The sequence below is a fragment of the Molossus molossus genome, unplaced genomic scaffold (assembly GCF_014108415.1).
Source record: "Molossus molossus isolate mMolMol1 unplaced genomic scaffold, mMolMol1.p scaffold_m16_p_3, whole genome shotgun sequence".
In the NCBI taxonomy this organism is placed as follows: Eukaryota; Metazoa; Chordata; class Mammalia; order Chiroptera; family Molossidae; genus Molossus; species Molossus molossus.
Genome location: NW_023425366.1, coordinates 28,646,087 through 28,665,672, shown reverse-complemented (window position 1 = coordinate 28,665,672; position 19,586 = coordinate 28,646,087). Strand labels below are relative to the sequence as shown.

At 39.9% G+C, this 19,586-nt stretch overlaps 1 protein-coding gene across 1 annotated transcript in view; it reads right to left on the bottom strand.

The window, feature by feature from the left end:
- Nucleotides 1–2,264: 2,264 nt before the first annotated feature.
- The window catches only part of DNAH5 (dynein axonemal heavy chain 5), a 286,089-nt gene continuing 268,767 nt past the window's right edge, over nucleotides 2,265–19,586 (bottom strand). The window contains exons 77-81 of the mRNA XM_036278902.1: nucleotides 19,184–19,399; nucleotides 17,144–17,356; nucleotides 11,400–11,552; nucleotides 10,774–11,005; nucleotides 2,265–2,416 (exon numbers count right to left, since the gene is read on the bottom strand). Coding sequence (XP_036134795.1) covers nucleotides 2,265–2,416; nucleotides 10,774–11,005; nucleotides 11,400–11,552; nucleotides 17,144–17,356; nucleotides 19,184–19,399 — 966 coding nt within the window. The remainder of the gene's footprint in view (nucleotides 2,417–10,773; nucleotides 11,006–11,399; nucleotides 11,553–17,143; nucleotides 17,357–19,183; nucleotides 19,400–19,586) is intronic.

Below are 19,586 nucleotides of genomic sequence, written 5' to 3'. Positions count from 1 at the left end.
TTATTTTTATATATATATAAAGGGATGTATCACAAAATTATATGAATTATGCATTTTCAAGTTATTTGACATAAATCAAGTTTTGAAAGCTTAATTCTGGATACTCAGTGGCACTTAGCCCCTTTCTAATAAGTACCAATCTCAATTCATACATTCATTAAAACTTTTTACTATTCTCATTATTTTCACATTTTCATTATATGTTCTTCAAAATAAAATGGTGGCTTTGCCACAATCCACACAAATCAGCTGATATATTAACTAAGACCAAAAGAAACTAGTCAAATGAAAACAGTATCATCCACCGTGGCTGGTTTGGCTCAGTGTTTAGAGCATCAGCCTGCAGACCAAAGAGTCCTGGATTCAATTCCCAGTCAAGGGCACATAGCTCAGTTGCTGGTTCAATCCCTGGCCCCGGTTGGGGTTGTGCGGGAGGCAACCAATCGATATGTCTCTCTAACATCAATGTTTCTCTCTCTCTCTCTTTCCCTCCCTCCCACTCTACAAATAAAATCAGTGAAAAAGTATCCTCAGGGGAGGAAAAAAATGAACAAACAAAACAAAAAATCAGCATCATCCAAGATGGGTAGGAATCCATATAAAAGGATCAATCAGAAATGAAGACTATGATAGCTGAAATGAAAAATAAACTGGAAGAAATAAACAGTAGGTTGGATGAAGCACAGGATTGAATCAGTGATTTGAAAGACCAGATAGAAGATGGATAGAGCCACATGAACCACTCAGGTCTAACTCATCATAATTAGCATAAATTCATACTTGTCACAGAGCAAAGCCTAGTGAGAAGGACCCACACCTGTCTCCCTGTCACCCTCCATAACCTATAAAACCTTTATCACCATAAACAAGTTATGCAGATGTAAAGTTAACCAAACATTTGTAAACCACAATTCTAATTTGATACTGACCAAGTTTTCTAGTCAACAGGTTATAAAGTGGTTTGTAATTTATAACTATCATTTAGAATAAAAACCTATAAAAAGTTCCTCAAATAGTATTTTCTTTAATAATGAAAGCCCATGTGAAGTCCCAATACACCATCTAAGACTTTGATCCTTTTCCTATTTTTTAATTCCAATCATTTTATTTTTTCAAGTCAACAGAAACCTTGACCATGCTCTCACACTTGTTTTTATTTTTCCTATATTATTGTCGAATCTTTGTGCACATGCAAATACATTTTACAGTTATAATTTGACAGTTATAATTTAAGTTATAAGTTGACATTTTGTTAACTTTATCTTTCAATCAGTACATGCTTAACATTTCCATATTATAAAACCTTGACTATAGTTGTTCATGGATGCCTAATATCTCCTAATTTCCTTAAGCATAGCCTTATTATTGAACTTAAGGCATTTTTCACTTATTTGTTATTGAATACATTTTTATATATAAAATGTTAAAGTCTTTTAAATGGTTTCCTTGGTATGGATTTCCAGGAGAGAAAATGAGGACCAAAGCCCGTGAACATTTTTGCGCTTCTTTCTGTGCTTAGTTATTTAACTATACTTTACAAAAAGGATGGGTTGGGTTACATTGCTCTGAGAGTCTGTGAGTTAAACCCTTTCACAAAGACCTCACCATAATTTACTTTTAGCTTTAATTTTTTCTTCTAAAGTTATCAATTAGTATATTATTATTAATTATCAGTGAGGTTGAACATTACATGCTTATTCTATAGGATTAGATGAATTGTCTATTCATCCATTCACATTCTTATCCCAGTCTTCTATTTCTTTCTATTTTTAAAAAGGTCTTTTTAATTGGCTGCTTGAGCCATGAACATAAATCTTTTAACCTGACCTAAATGCAAAATGGCAATAAAAGCAAAATCAGCACAAATTTGCCACATTACCTCATAGAACTGGGCTGTCACCAGGAGCACATTAACAGAAGAATAATCCTTTTAAGGGAAATACTGTCTACTTAGCCTAGTCAGTCCTGAGACTTGAAGGAAGAAGAAAATGTGTTACTGTAAATTTGAGGGCCATGCTTTACTAGGACGTTGTAAATTTACCTTTAAATCACCAAGTAACTTTTCAACAAACACAGTGATTGGTCATTAATGATGAAACAGGTTAAATGTAATTAAGCATCCGACTAAGGAGAGGGAAAGCATATGCAGCCCATTAATCATGATCAGCCTGATTCACACGTCGTTCCTCGCTCATAGAAGATAAAGGTTATTATAGTTTGTATGCTGCATTTCCCAAAGTACTGGTTGGGGGACACGCCCCACTTCACTTGACATCACAGAGGAGAGCGACCCCACGGAGCACCCAGTGTTCAGGGGCCTGGACCGTCCTGAGTTCCACAGCAGCGATGTAATTCAAGTCCGTTCGGACTGGCTTCTTGTAGATGGGGCAGGAGTAAAACCGGGGATCTCTTAGAGCTATAAAAGAAATTCATACAGGAAAAACACTTGGTGAATTTCCAATTTAAGGAATCCAAACAGTGCAGAGCCAAAGCGTGCATTTTGAAGGTCGTTCCAAAGATAAATGGGTTTGGTAAAATGAGGGAAATGCTTCCTGAAATCAGTCAGTGCCTAGATGTGAAACAGACACTACCACAGCTTTCCAGTGGGCAAGACAAGATACCCAGGCTACTCAGGTTTTCCCCACCGGCCCCTTGTTTCATGTCGATGACAGTAACCCCTGCCCATACAATGTGACCATGAACCTCCCACTTCCTCCCTCTCTACCTGGCAATTCAACAGTCCCCGCTACCTTTCTCCTTTACTTCCCACCAAATCCTGTGCTCTCCCACCCTCTCTGGGTTTCCCTCATAGCTTGCCTTTGGCATGAGGCACCTGCCCCTTTTAATCAGAGAGCCAGAACTAGTGCTCACTATTATTATTATTATTGTTATTATTATTATTATTATTTCAAAATCCTGTCTTCAACCCTCTGTGCCACAAACAAAACCATACTTGGAATGATAAGACAGAGATGCTCCTCACTTCTGCAAGGTGCAGTGAGTTCTTCATTTGTGTTGAGAAATAAAAGTGGCCGGGAAGCAGGGTCATGGCAGAGTCCAGCTTCCTGAGATTCAATCTACCCTTTTGAAGTTGAGGACTTCTTAGAGTATCCAAAGCCACACATGCCATGAAAGACAGCCTGTGGATGGCCACCCTACAAAGATCCTCTCTAATGTATGCATCCCTAACCAAAGGCTCACTTTCTCTCCAGTCTTAGAAACTCCATGATCAGGGACAGATCCAGGTCTTGTCAGGCCATGAACATACAGTTTTGGGGAAAGTGCTCTTTAAGTAAAAGAGTACAGATTTACAAATACATAAGTAGGCTTTGGAAGGCGCCTCAGCATTGAGTGGCCTTGGGTTTTAAGCTTCATTAGGTTCTTGTTAAATCTACTCAGCCCAGAATAGGTTATCTGCACACCTCACAACATCCATCTTGGGAGGCACTATATTATTTCCCCCTCTCTTCCAGATTATAAATTTCTTCAGGACAAAAGTTGTGTCTGCACCCATCCCTGTAGTGCTCTGGAAGGCCAATATTATAAATGACCCTCATATAACTATTGAGATGAAAGCACATTTAACAGAGAGGACAGCTTTATTTTGGTGAATTAGTGTTACAAACATGGGCACTGATACATGAAAACAGTAACTTTCTAAATGCAATGTTAGTATATCAAAGTGACTGAATTTATTTCCCCAACATGCTCAATAATTTAGCTTTTTCTAACACATTATAAAAGCAAGACACCATCAGAAGTTAAAGTCTCATTTGTTGGCCCAATAAAACCTTCAGCCTATTGTGCCATGTTTTCATACCTCCACCATAATTAATGTTATTGGAAGAAGTTAAACAATTGAATATGATAGTATTACAGATAAGTTGCAATATAAAAGTAATACTCTAAAGTAGTGATTCTTAACTGGGGGAGATTTTGCCCCCAGAGGGTGGGGCATTTGCCAATATCTGAAGACATTTTTGGTGATCACAACTGGGAGGTGCTACTAGCAAACAGTGGGTAAAGGCCAGGGATTCTGCTACATCTTATAATGCATCGGGAAGCCCCACACAACAGAGTATTCGAGACCAAAAATGTCAATAGTACCACAGTTGAGAACCCCTGTTCTAAAACAGATATTTTACAGTACTTTAAAACTATGAGTTTGTTTAACCACATAGAATTAATCATGAGAAACCATCTAAATTAACATAACAACTAATTTTTAAGTGTAGGTATTATCTTTTAAATTATCATGGGAATATCATTAGTAATAATAATTAAGCAAATATATGAATATATGTTAATGATATTAAATTCATGAAGTGTAGTCAATACTAACAAATATAATTAAACCCTGTAATTTTAGGATCTATAAATAGAATAAATACATAACTGCTAGTTCTTCTGGATGAAATTTGAGTAACAATCATTTCATAAATCTTGAAGTAAGCCATTGGAGTCTTACATTTGAACCAGATGATAATTACAATAATTACACCTTGGCAAGTATTTGACTACTTACCTTTTAATCCCCAAAAAAAAATAGAATTGGAAAAATAGTACCCTTTTCTATAAGTAGGTAAAAATTCTCTGAAACACTCGTCCAATTTTATTTATTTTTAATTGCTACGGAACTGAAGGTGGCCCTGCCAGGTCACAGCAGGCAGCAAGCTTCTGCAGCAGGCTTAGAAGCCACTGAAAATATGGTTTCGTAGTGAAAGTGCTGACAGATGCTGAACAACCACAGAAACAGATGATTCCAAACCATGACTCCTGGTTAGACAAATAACTTTGAAGAAAAAAAAATAAACATGCTATGTAGGGAGAACAAATCAGCTAAATGTGTTTAAAGCCTTGAGGCTCCAGAGGAGAAGCAGAGAGAAGTGGTTGTCTAAACTGGGGAGCCTGAAGGCTTTAAGAAAACACCTTGAGGGAACTTCATTTTCCAACTAGGTAATTTCCCTCTCTAGCCTACATATTCCATCCAAATGTTATTACATCATAGATTCCTTCCAATATTTAAAATAACCAAGTTTCATAGAGATCCCCTACGTATTCCTTAAATCATTCTTTTATTTAATCCCTTTTTGGCTAACAACATTGAAGATGTCAAATAGAGCACTCTTACATATGATATTTCTTTTAATCTTTCAACAAACATGTGCAATAACATCAATAATAGCAATAATAATATCACTTATCATGTGCTATGTGCTGGACATCATCAGTGTTATTCTCTCAACAACCCTATGATATGGGTACCACTGTTAAATCCATTTTACAGATGAGAAAACTAGACCATAAGGAGGTATGCTACTTGTCAAGGTTACAAAGCTGTAGGCAACATGATAAGAATCAAGCCTCTCTAGAATGGCTCCAGAGCCTGTACTCTTCATCTCATCAATAGCTGGGATGGACTATGTGTACGTGTGCCTCTGGGTCTTTGCAGAAAGATGTGAACATGAACAGGAGATGACTACATACCTGACTTCAATTCCTGGCATATTCAAGTCCCCTCCAAAGCCATGTGACTAATCACTACGGTGATAAAACCAGGGGAGCAACACAAATATCCAAGTGCCTGGCTCACTGTCTTCTACCTAAGAACATGTGGCCCTACCAGTAGGCAAGGGAGGTGACCATCTTTAGCCTGAAGCATGCGGGCAGTTGGGGGGGGGGGCGGTTAGGCCATCAGGAGTAAGAACTCCCTTTAGCATAGAGCAAAGACTTTTACTGTGTCTGCCTCACCATGTACGTGGGGGGAGGGTGTCCCATGATTTCAAAATGCAAGGGAGTTGTCCTCATTTTCAATTAGCCTTGATTTTCCAGCTCTATTCCAGACACTGCAGAGACTGCCTAAATGCATAGCCTTAAGTAGAACACTTACCACAGGAATTTCCAGAGGTTTGCATTTATCCCACAGGAGTCAAATGGGTCCTCATACCAGCTTTGGTAGACGGGAATCACAGGCAAATTACATAATGTCTCTAAACCTTAATTTCCTCATTTGCAAAATCAGCATGATATATCTTATAGAGTTGTTGTAAAGATTAAATAAGTTAATATATGTAAATACCTAGTATCATATAATGTCTGGAATGCAGTACATGCCCAAGGTGTGTTAGATTTCTAACCCCCCATTCCTTGCTACACACACACACACACACACACACACACACACATACACTCACACACATTTCTCAGACTCATGTTCTCATGACTTTGAACAGAGTTCCAGATTTATAAACTGAAAGTGGATTAAATGCTCAAGGTTCAGGAGTCAGGAGCTCTCCCCCTCCCGGTCACCCATGGTGCTATTCCCATGCACAGCCCCACATCAGCATTGTTCGAAGAGGGGAGGGGTTATAGGGTATTCTTAGAAAAAATTTCCCAAGCAGGAAATATCATCATTAGCAGCAGTGACCCTGAGATCCTTCTCAGCCTACTTCATGACCAAAGGTACTTTTAAGTCTTGCTTTGTTCCCCCAAAATGTTTTATTCATGGTTTTCCCATCACATCGGCTACAGCACTGTAGTTCAGTCCTAAGCACCACTATCCACCCAGTAAATCTGCAAGGAGACACATCTTTCTGTATCTGTCTTTTCAACTTCCTTTGAAAACAAAGGACCTAAGTTGTGTGGGGGTTTTCACCCTCTTGGTGAAGTTAGTATTATTTGGGCTACTTTACCATGATGTCCTAACAAGACACACGAATAAAATAAACATTTGGGACACTCAATTTTTAGAGTTCAAATAAATCTCTAGACCTCTTTTGGAAAACAAATAAACCAGTCTGGTATATAAAATTCAATGATGAATTATTTAAACTGAAAATTCTCCTTCATATTAACATAAAAACAATTCATTATAAGAATTTTAATTTTAGCCTAGCTGATGTGACTCAGTGGTTGAGCATCAACTATGCACTAAGACGTCGCTGGTTCGATTCCCAGTCAGGGCACATGCCCAGGTTGTGAGCCAAATCCCCAGTGGGGAGTATGCAGGAGGCAGCCAATCAATGTTCCCTCTCATCGATGTTTCTATATCTCTCTCCCTCTCCCTTCCTCTCTCTCTAAAAATCAATAAAGAAAAAAAAATTGTTTTTAAAGAATTTTAATTTTAAAATGCTATACTTTTGTTGGAGTGTCCTTTGGCCATTAACAGTGAGTGCTACATCTCTTTGTCTCAATTAGTCACTTTTCCTTTGTTCTCAAAAATTAGATTTATAATATAAAAAGAGCAAGAGAAGGTTATCTTTTTATCACTAAACAAACACCTCTCCAACAACAAAGTTCATTGGCAAAACAAGTTTTCACCAATTTCTATTGAAACCAAAAAAGAAAAAAGAATAGTGAACCAAAGTTTTTATTTTTTATTTTATTTTATTTAGTCGCTTTTCCTTTGTTTATTTTATTTCCTCCCTTACCTGCTGCTAATGAGCCTCACCACTGACAAATGCCCAGCAGGGTGAACACAGTTCTTCTAGAGAAATCTGTTCTTAAATAAAGAATTGCCTGCATTATAAAATTATTACTTTGTTACTATCACGCTGAGATGTTCAATGTCATTACTGCAATGGATTTTTACAGGTTGGTCACAAGAAATAAAAAAGCAACCCTTAACTCCAGGTGAGAACAATCTTTCTTTCATTTTGTAAGGAAGACATTTTTACAACATGTTGACTAGCTGCAATGATAGGATAAAGCAAATTTCTGAAATATGATTTCTGGCTAAAAGAATGTTGACTATCATGTCTATAAAATAATCCCTGCCCCAGGACCTCGCACCGCCCTGCGAACCAGTAGACACAAAGTTGCAGGCAGCACGCTTGCCTACTTCCAGGCAGACCCTGTGTCCTCTCAGGTACAGCCAGGACTTTCTGAGGGACGCCGCGGGCTGCTCTCCCTTCACACGCCGTCTCTGTTCCTCAGGCACAGGGCACCGGCTGCTGCCTCACGCCATCGCATTCTGGCCCTGCTCCTGGACATCAGCACGGCCACTCTCTGCCCTTGGATCCCAGCTCCGTGTTTTCTCCTCAGCAAGGCCTTGCCTGAACTCCTAAATGATTTCACTCCCTAGCATACCATGCATGTGTTTTCTTTATAGGAACAAGAACGATCTGACAACAGTATGCTCACTTACAGTCAGTTCTCATTATTCATGAAACTTTGTGTATGCATTTCCGTGAACACTGAATCAGGGACCATGAAACCTGTGCTCCTGGGGGAAATGCAGAGTCAGGTTCCTGAGAGGCTCTGGTCACATTTTCATCAACCTACCAATACATAATCATGTTTCATGTGTGTTTGTACTTAAAGATACCTTTTCAGTACACATTGTTGATTCCTTAACATTGACTCCAAGGCCGACAGCCATCACTCGTGCCTGCATGAAGCATATCTAGCACATGTTTTCTCCGAAAGGCACATGACAGCCTTCCTGCACGAGGACACCACACAGCACTACACTAGGCATTCTAAATAGCAAACAATATACAAATGCGAAGACATAGCACTAAACAGACCACAAAAAGGATGCTCATTTACAGCTGAGACAGTGTCACTTAGTCAATCTCAGCTGGGAACATGCATGTTATGAGCCTCAAATCTTTCATTGCTTTGTGCATGTCTGGAAACGACCATGAAATGGGGGTTACACATATATTTAGCCAGTAGGTAAATTCATAAATACAGAATACATAAGTAACAAGGACTGACTATATTTGCTTCTTTTGCAGCTACCCTTTTCTTTTGAGTTCCATGACAACGGGATTCTGTCAGGTCTTTTTTCACCGTTGCATCCCCAACACCAAAATGGTGCAAGGCAGATGGTCAATAGCAGATAAATGAATATTCATGGAATGACCAAGTGAGCTAATGCTATTTCCCTCTGCCAAGAAGAATCTACCTCTCACTCCCTAGCACATCATCCTTGTCCTCCTCCAGAGCACATCTCAGAAGAATCTGCACCAACCTCCCAGGCACAGTTTTGATCTCCTTTTAGGCTTCCTGAGTGTATCTCTATTATAACATGTATTAAATTCTATTTTAGCCCTGGCCGGTTTGGCTCAGCGGTTAGAGCGTCGGCCTGCGGTCCAGAAAGACCTGGGTTCCATCCCCGCTAAGAGAATGTACCTTGGTTGCAGTGTGTCCCCGGCCCTGGTTGGTCGTGTGGGTGGCAGCCACTCGATGTGTCCCTTTCACGTCAATGTTTCTCTCTCTCTCTCTCTCTTCCTTTTTCTCCCGCCCACTCTATCTGAACAAAAAATGGAAAAATGTCCTCGGGTGAGGAAATAAATGAATAATAAATAAATACACACATACATACATACATACTCATAGTTTATAAATGCTCTTCCCTTGACCTTTCCAAACAGGATATTCATCTAAGGGATGCAGATACTATAAGCTGTCTTTTTAAAAGACATTATATTTTATTTTGGTTTTTTGTTTTTTTTTTCAGTGTCCTTGCCTGGGAATTAACTGTGACCCTTTGGTCCATGAGCCAACTTTCTTAACTGCTGAGCCAAACTGGCCAGGGCTGGAAAAAAACAAAAAAATAAAAATACATTTTGTTCTATCCCTTGTTTAAAGAAAAATCTTTGCCCAGCCAGTGTGGCTCAGTGGTTGAGCATTGACCCATGCACCAGGAGGTCACCGGTTCAATTCCCAGTCAGGGCACATGCCCAGGTTGTGGGCCCAATCCCCAGTGGGGGGCATGCAGTAGGTAGCCAATCGATATTCTCTCTCATCGATGTTTCTATCTCTCTCTCCTTTCCTCTCTCTCTAAATTCAATAAAGGAAAAAAAATTTTTAAATAAAGAAATAAAAATCTTTTGTGCTTTTGTCACAAAAGCGGTATTTCCTTGGGATTTACTATCATGGCTATCTCTAGAGTTGTGACTTATAGTAATCATTTCACTGTGTGTGTGTGTGTGTGTGTGTGTGTGTGTGTGTCCGTTTGTACACCTTAAGTACAATTTTTGTTTTAAAATAATATACATTTTAATAAAATAAAATGAAAAGGAAAGCTCCACATGCGCTGAAAGGTAGCTGTTGCTGAGATGTTCACTAAGTAAAACATAACAACAAAAGCCTCCAGAAAACATTAATCCAACAATGGAAAGCAGTTTAGGAATTTTAGACTTATCAAAGAGAGCTTCAGCGACTTTGTCAAAGTAGAATAACATGTGTGCCTCAAAGAAGTGTGATTATATTCATAGGCTGAAATATAAATCTAGCAATTTACCATTAGCTACTGGGTTAAGCTAAATGGCCCTGAATTAACTCTGGATTTCACAGCCTGGCTTCAGTCTGCAAGCTGGTTGGAGCCACGACATCCAGTGAGCCCTGGACAGTCCTGCCTAGAAAGCCTTCTTTCCACCACTTGCCAGTTCGCACCATCTCCATCCTTCCGAGCCCAGTCCAGGCCCTACTGCCCTGGCCATTTCATACCACTGTTATCTCACTCTCTTTTTCCACCAATTGACTTACTTCTTGTCCCATCAGCTAACATTTTATGAGTATCCATATATATCTTATCTGCTTTATTAGATAGGTGAGAGTTATCTAGAATGATCACCTCCCCAGTACCACTCAAGAAAGTGCCTAGTGGTCAATAAATACTCATTAAACACGGGTCTGAATGTGAAGCTAGTTGATAAAACAGTCAAATCCTTATTACATGATAACAAAATAATAAGAACTTGTGTTTATAATGTCATTCAATCCAATAACACCAACCATCCCTAAATGCACAAGAGAACTTACTGTTGTTTTCTGCATAAATCCTTATGACAGGCATCAACTCAAAGAGCACTTTTGGTTTGGACTCGATGAGTTTCATGTTCCTCTTGTCCCAGCCAGCACCTTCAAGATATAAGCCGTAGACGTAGACGCCTTCTGTGGGAGGGGCAGAAATGTCATCCTTCATCCACTTGGTGACTTCATTGCAAAGCACCATATTGTCCAGAGCCCAGCCTTTGTTGGCCCGAGTTATCTCCTACTCCCGGCAAGAACAAAAGCAAAGGATGAAATTAGCAATTAGAGGTTTGTATATACAGAGTATAAATGACAGTATAGTCCCCAATTACCCTAATTCAAAGTAAGTAGAACAGTATTTAAAGTTAAAAAGATTCTCTCAGAACCAATACCCATGTCCCAAGTTAACCACGTGTGTGTGTGTGTGTGTAATTAACAAATAAAGATTCTGAAATTCAAGCTAGCAGCTTGAGAATAAGTTGCTGGATTTATGTTCAGGACAATGTAAGAGCTTGCACCCAGAAGAGAGAGTCATTCTCTGTCTGTTATATTCTTTAAAACTATCATGAAAGAAGAGTACTTTATAGAGGAAAATTATAAGAACACAACAGAAGCATGGCAGAGCTATGTATTACCTGTTTCATTGCAGTCAAAAATCCTTGGGGGTTAAAGAAGCCTGTCATCCAGAAGCAGTGGGGTCGGCCATTGAAAACCCAAGCAGTAAACTGGCCGTTTCTTTCTATCAGTTCAGTAAACCAGAAACCCAATGTACTTGAAACCCATGACGCCTGAAATGCACACATTAAGACAATTAATATAGGTTTAATTTTGCTGTCTAACTGGCTATCATCACAGAAAAAAATTATGAAATACCAATTTCACATTTAGAATTTAAAAGTCACTAAGAGCCCTGGCCGGTTTGGCTCAGCGGTTAGAGCGTCGGACTGCGGTCCTGAGAGACCCGGGTTCGGTTCCCACTAAGGGCACGTGCTTCGGTTGCAGTTTGTCCCCGGCCCTGGTTGGGTCGTGTGGGTGGCGACCACTCGACGTGTCCCTTTCACGTCGATGTTTCTCTCTCTCTCTCCCTCCCACACTCTATCTGAACAAAAAATAGAAAAGATGTCCTTGGGTGAGGATAAAAAAAAAAAAAAGTCACTAAGACACGAATCCCCCTGGGGTACTGAAATTAAAGTTTTGGAATTATTTTTCTTCTGTAAGCTATTGTGATAGGACCAGCTCATTGTCATGGGAATACCAGGTGGACTGAGAGCGCAGATGTTCTCCAAGGTGTCCGCTGCCAACAGACTCACCTTCCATTTGCAAACATATTCGTCACCAGTTCTGCTATAAAGCATTAAAACAGTTATATTACACTTAACAGGTTTCAACTATTTTCCTTAGGTTACATTTTCAACAGATACATAACAAAACAGGATCTCTATTTACATAAATGTGCTCATGGTCTAATCAATGCTATCAAACATATTCTGTGGGTAATAACACATAAAAGCCTTTATCCATCTATCATTTTTACAGAGGCAAACAACAATTATTCTCTGACCCCTAAGAATGTACTTTGATTTCCTCTGATGAAGGAGGAGAAATAGAAACAAAGGCTCCTTTACCACTAACAAATTAATTGCATTTATTGCCTGTAACATTCAGCCTAAATTTACATGTAGAGCATCTTATACTTGGCATGGATATGTCATTAATGCTATCAGCAGCCATACTGGTGGGTGTCTCCAAATCAAATCACATTTTCATAAAAGTTTACTGTAATTGCAATATTTTATGTATGAATAAATGTAATGATCAACCTGGATAGATATACCACTTGAATTTCAAATATCTTAAGAAACAATTTTCCTATTTTCAAAAGAAACTGAGATTCCAAAGATTGATAGTATACTGAGTAGAATAGAAACCTGTATAAAAACATCATAATTTAAAAATTAGGTAACTCATTCTATTCAATAGTTATAGATGTATTAACTAAAAGAGATGTGTTTCTACTACATCTGATCTGAGGACACAGGGCACCATTAGGAGAGGGTGCCTCCTGGCAAGGATCCCGTTCCAGAGCCTCCCGGGCACTGCTCAAGCTGGGTTTGCTGGATTAGTGGGTAACAAAACAGTAACCAGTGACTAAGTAGGTTCTCCTTCTGTCATTGACAGTGAAGAGAGGCAATTCAGATGAAAGAAAAAAATTTTAAAAAACTCTCTGAATTTACTGAAGGTGAAAAGGAGAGGAAGGGGTCTGGTAAAAGCTAATTCTGAGTTTCTGAATTGTGTGACTAGAGTGATGAATAATACTGTCATCAAATATGATGGAGAAGTCAGTAGGAAGGGCACTCCATAGGTACTGTTTGCTGCCTATGGGACCCACTGCCTTGGAATCTGCCAAAGCCCTGGGTGAGATATTGGAGTCTCAGCACTAACTAAGTCTCCTCTGAAAGACTATCAGTTCTAATCCTGTCAAGTATCACCTTCCCATTTACCTGAATAACCTCCCAAAGTTCAAGTCCTCAGTTACCCCATGACCCAATCTCATCTCTGGATGCTGCCCTTTCTGTACATCCCCCAATTTAACCCAAAGCCCAGTCCTCTTCCCCTCCCAATTCTTTCCACTGCACTTTCAGCACCCTCAGGGCCATGATCAGCAAATTCCTCCAGATCTTTCACCTCTTCCCAGAACATTCCCCTACCTCCTCTGTAATCTTCTCCCCCCATCCTCACCCACAAAAGATTGCTTCCTTTGTAGCCTTCTCAGAATGTAAGATACTGTTTTCTTCACAGCCATCAGGACCAGAGGAAGTAGATATACTTGTTTCTGACAGATTCTCATTTCGCATTATTCTCTTCCTTTGAATCTCATGCCATCTGGACATATCGGTCTCACCCCTTCTTGTTTCTGTTGCCTACTAGTCACTCCCTTTTATTTATCAAGGAATTTGGCTCCTGGTTTACTCTTCCACTCCATCCCCAAAATAATCATGAGAATGAGGATGGGATGATGGTGATAATATAAATAGTGGAGGTGGTAGAGGTGGTTGTGATGGAAGTGGTAATGCAGGAGGCAGTGACAATGATGACAGTTATGGAGGTGGTGGTGACAGTGGTAGAGGTAGTGGAGGGATGATGATGATGAAGGTGGTAATGATGGAAGCAGTGGTTGTGGTGAAGGTAGAGGTGGTGGTGGTGGTGGTGGAGATGGGGATGCTGGTGATGGAGGTGGTAGTAATAGAAATGGTGGTAGAGGTGATGGAGGTGAAGGTGGTAGAGGTGGTGGTGGTGGAGATGGTGATGGTGGTGTTGATGGTGATACTAATACAAATGGTGATGGAGGTGGGAGTGGTGGTAATGGGCGTGGTGGTAGTAGGGGTGATGGTGATAGAGATGGTAGTGATGGAAGGAGTGGTCGTGAAGAAGGTGGAAGTGATGGAAATGGTGGTGGTGATAATAATGGTGGTGGTAACAGAGGTAGTACGTGGTTTTAAGAAGAATAATAGCAAGTATATACATAACGCTGGCCATATGCCAGATATTCTTCTAAGCACTTTACATTCATCAACTTATTTAAGTCTCACAAGACCTGTAATAGAAGTAAGAATAATAATAATTCCCTTTTCAGATGAGGACTTAGGCACAGCAAGACAAGTAGCTCATCTGAGGTTGCACAGCTTTGATGTGCCAAAAACATGATTTGAACTCAGGTACTCTGGCTCCAGAGTTCAGCTCATAACCCATTTACTGCATTTATTTACATTCATTAATCATTTTTGGTGACACCAGGATCCATGTGAATGACCCATTTAATACCCTACCCTCTTTTTTTTTTTAATCCTCACCCGAGGACATTTTTGCATTTATCTCCAGAGAGAGCAGGAGGGAGAGAGGGAGAAAGAGAGAGAGAGAAACATCAATGTGAGAGAGACACATCGACTGGTTGCCACCCTGGGGCCAGGGATGAACTGCAACCGTACCTACCCTTACGGGAACTGAACCTGGGACTCTCTGGTCTGTGGGCTGATGCTCTAACAGCTGAGCCAAACCGGCCAGGGCAATACCCTACCTTCTTAATCTCATGATTTCTGATTTCTAACAATCCATTTAAATCACTCAATCCCACAGTCTCATTTTAAATCCTGTCCTCATCAAACACTGCCCTCTTGGGTTAGGCACATCATCTCCACAACTTTGTTTCCTTTCAAGGAGAGAGAGCTCCATTTACATAACACTCCAGGCTCCTTCGTCCCCTCACTCCCCTACTCCAAGGAGGTATAGAATGAATGTGACTTGGGGGAAGGTGGGGTGTTATAGAGATAGTCTGTGCTCATCAAACATCCTGTGTGGCCCCCTACACTTCCCAGTCTCCCATGCAGTTACGTTGGGTCTATGAATCTACTCTGATCCATGAAAATTAGTCCCAGTGTACCCTGTCCACTCTTCCCTCCTTCCGACTGTGATGACTTCAGAGGCCGTATGGTGGTGCAGCCACTACCAGATGGTGAGGCCTCCATCAGATGGACCCATTGTAACTATGTGGAGCTTAGGACCCACCGACTTGTGGAGGAGAAATAGAAGCAACAGAAGCTCTTAAGATGTGTATCAATAAATCAGCCCAGAGACAGCAGGTAGTTAGGAAAGTCCTATCAGCAGCAGGAGCACATAGATATACATGTTGAGAAACATAGCCCCTTTCTCTTTTCTTTGGGGGCTGAGATGCCTGCAGGGAGCTCACACTCTGGTCTGCTCTGCATGCCCTAGTTTCATAAGAAGTCATTGCCAGGGAGCCCTGTGGACACTTCACTTTTGGACTTCCCAATTCTAGAACTGTGCGACAATAAATTGCCATTGTTTAAACCACCCAGTCTGTGGTAGTTCTTTATGCAGCCCCAGAAAACTAACGCGTTTTTCCATTGTACTTGCCTAATGAAGCCTGGCATGGCATGACCTCAATAATCTGCCTTCCCAGGCCTGTTCCCAGCCAACTGAGTGCAGCTGGGGGAAACTGTACAACTGCATAGACCTGGTGCACTTGGTGTTCATGACTTCAGACTGCAAGTGGGTAAAGCCTTTCACATTTCGCCACCTGCCCTCTATCCCAGTTTCCTCTTTCTAATGAGCCTTCAGGGAGGGTAGAGCATATGTATTTCTAAAGGGAGGTAGAAATGAACATCTTGGGAACAGAGACTTTCAGGGAGAGCTATGAGTCAAGTATTGATGAGTTCCTATTGTGGGTTTAGAGTCACCCCAGGTGATGGCATGGTCAGGGGGAACAGAAGCAAATGGCAGATCCAATTTCTCAGGAAATATGGGTAGAAATACAGCAACATTTGTACCCTTTCCCAGGTCTTTCCCTCACCATAATTAATCTTAGCAATTTCACTTACATCTCCCAATAAAATGTACTTACATAACACACACACACACACACACACACACACACACACAGTCTTCAATACAGAACAAAGAAACTATGTCATTTAGGCTCCCTCAAATACATGTTTTCTTGATTAAAAAGACACTCGGGTCTTCATTTTATTTTTCTAAGTAGAAAATGATTTCTTTTTTTTTTATTTCTCTTCCTTACCCAAGGATGTTTTTCCATTGATTTTAGATAGAGTGGAAAGGAGGGAGGGAGAGAGGGAGGGAGGGAGGGGGAGAGAGAGAGAGAGAGAGAGAAAAACATCAATATGACAGAGACACATTAATTGGTTGCCTCCTGCATGACCCCGACCAGGGTTGGGGATCAAGCCACAACCAAAGTATGTGCCCTTGCAGGAATCGAACCCATGACTCTTTGGTCTGAGGGCCAATGCTCTAACCCCTGGGCCAAATTGGTCAGGGTGAAAATTATTCCTTAAAACCACATCTGTCATTTAACACAATTACCAACAGATAATCAGTAAGCACACTTGTCTTGAGATATATATACTCACATATCTACAAACAAAGGAAAAATGTTTCTCTTTGGTGTGACTTTTGATATGTGTGTGCATCTCAGAACATTCTCTTCTACAAAACTAGTTTCAAGGGCTTTGAAGCCCAAGAGCTTGGGTTTAAATTCTGATTCTTGGACAACTTAGGTGTGTGATTTGAGAAAAGATTTAACTTCCCCCAACCTCAACTCCCTCATTTGTAAATTGAGGGCAATATAGTGTAAGACTTAAATGAAATAATGCATGTAAATTGCCCAGTAGAGCACCTGATATACAGAAGATGCTAAATAATTTCCTTCCCTACCTACAATCTAAAAATACAGGACTATAGGGGGTTAGTCCCTAACTAAATTATTCTTAGATGTTTTCCACTTGTCAATTATAATTATTGACAACAATAAAGGGATTAGGCATAAGAGCAGACTTAAACATACTTTTTTCCACTGAGCAGGAATTCTTGCATCAAACATGCAATTCAACGCATCTTGGAGATTTTCACTCATGATGATGGTGCCATCGATGGCAAGCTTTAGCTCAGTCAGGGTGCTGCGGACCAGCGTGAGTACCCTTTGCATTCTGTCTATCTCCTGCCTCAGGAAAATGTTCATCGGCTGGAATGGCCCCATCTTTTGCAGCCTCTCTCTTACCTGCCATGAAAACATTCAGCACACGTTAAAAATGGGAAAGCTATCAATGTTTATGCAACAGGGGCTTCTAAAATGGCCCGAAAATTTACAATTCTATAAATAGCAAGCATTTTTTTTTCATTGCCAGAAAACAGAAAAAAATAAGAAATAAAACATCTGTTAGATGACCAGCTGATTTTTCATCCCATGTGGGAAAGAACAGACAGCCTTTAATTCACAGAAAAATATAAAATGCATGACCACAACCACGCAGCCTTCTAAAGAACAGCCGCCCTTGTTGGGAAATATTCACTTACTACCAATCTAAGACTTTCTTTTTTTAAATAAATTTTATTAATTTATTTATTTAATTTTTTTACAGATGATAAAACATACACATGGGTACACACAAACAGACAAGCACACGTACATGACCATTTTGCTGGTTCCCTCAAAAAATTATAAGTGCATTTCCAAAGCTTTCTGTTTTCCATCAAATCATCTATCCATCCATCCACCCATCTACCTGCTCATTTCCATCTTACAAGTATTTATTGAGAATCTTCTATGGATTGGTTGTGCAAGGCTGAGTTGCTTTATCCCAGAGTAGCACTGACAAATTCAGCAAAAGGAGGGAGACTCTCCTAAATTCCATTACTTACCATACTTATTTATTATATTTTTAGATATTTTTAGTGCTTCAAAAATATTTCAACTACTGCTAGACATGAATGATCTGTTTCCTGATACTATAATGAAAGGTATTTATGAAAGCTGAGTGCAGTATTGATTTTCTCCAAGCAAGCTATCAGACTTTCTTCCCAGGGAAATTATTCCCTTGGTGATAGACCCTTGCGTTCAGTCTATACATAGTACTAGCAGCCAAAATGGCCTGCTTCGTGGAAAATAATAAGATGCTAAAGAAACAAAATCTTGCAGGTTTTCTTTTGAAAATAGGTGGAAAGGGTACAATATATAAAGACATATGATAGCCCCGTGACAAAACTATCACACGTTTAGTCCAGGTCATCTCTCAAGACAATATGGAAGGTAACCCAGTTACTTTTGCTTTTATCAAAAGTTTAAAAATGTTACCAGGGTCAATCTTTGCACAATTTGTTAAAATGTCTAAAAAATTAACTTTAATAATCATAAAATTGCTTAGAAATTAGTTATATATTAAAAAGATATATCAATATTTTTAACCAGTGAGATGAAGCTACAAAGATTTAATGATAAAAATACAGACTCCCTGAAATTAAGAATGCTTGAATTTGTTTTTCTTTAGAGACAGAGGAAGGGAGAGAGAGAAACATCAATGAAAGAAAAGCATCGATCAGCTGCCTGCTGCACACCCACTACGGGGATCAAGCCCACAACCTGGGCATGTGCCCTGACTGGGAATTGAACCATAGACCTCTAAGTTCATTGCTCAAGGCTCGACCACTGGGCCACACCAGCCAGGCAAGAATGCTTGGATTTTAAGGTGTATATTAAATTACACACATTTTTTAAAAATAATCAGGTGCTAATCTCTAAGAATACATTACTTTCCTTCAAACAAATAACAATGTGAAGTACCTCAAGAGGAAGTTCTAGAAGAGAAACCCTAACACATCAGTAAACACTTGTAATTTAATTATGAATGTAAAAATTCACATCAGTTTTTTATTATTTCTATTTTGAAAAAAATCACATTTATAAATTTAAAATTTTTTCTGGTATTTCAGAAAGTGAGTTTTTTAAATACACTTTTTTGTAATTTTAGAAAAATTGTGTGCCCTCTTTCCTCATTCCCCCCAAAACAGACACATCCACAGCTGACATTTTGACAGGATTCCAACTCACTTCAAAAGGGCCATAGTCAGGAGGCAGCTTTTCCAGCATGTCATCGGCGAGCCGAGCCACCACGGCTTCCCTGGTCTCTTCCCCTCCACCAGAGCTGTCCTTGGGCTGGATGCCCAGGATGGTGTCCAGCACGTCCTTGGCAAGCTTGCTCTGGTAGGTGATGTCGGCATTGGGGTGCAGCCCGAAGACCTCGGGGCTATCATAGGTGGGCAAACTCTGAACAACAAGGACCTCGGTAAGCACAGACCGCTGACATAAATTCCAGTTAAATTATACTCTCTTGGGAAAGAAACATGTTTGTATTAAGCTAAGCAATTATAAGAAATGTCTTAGTTGTGGCAGGCCACCATCTCAGTAATTTCTCCCAAAATAAATCAAAAGTTGCCTTGGAAAAAATTAACAT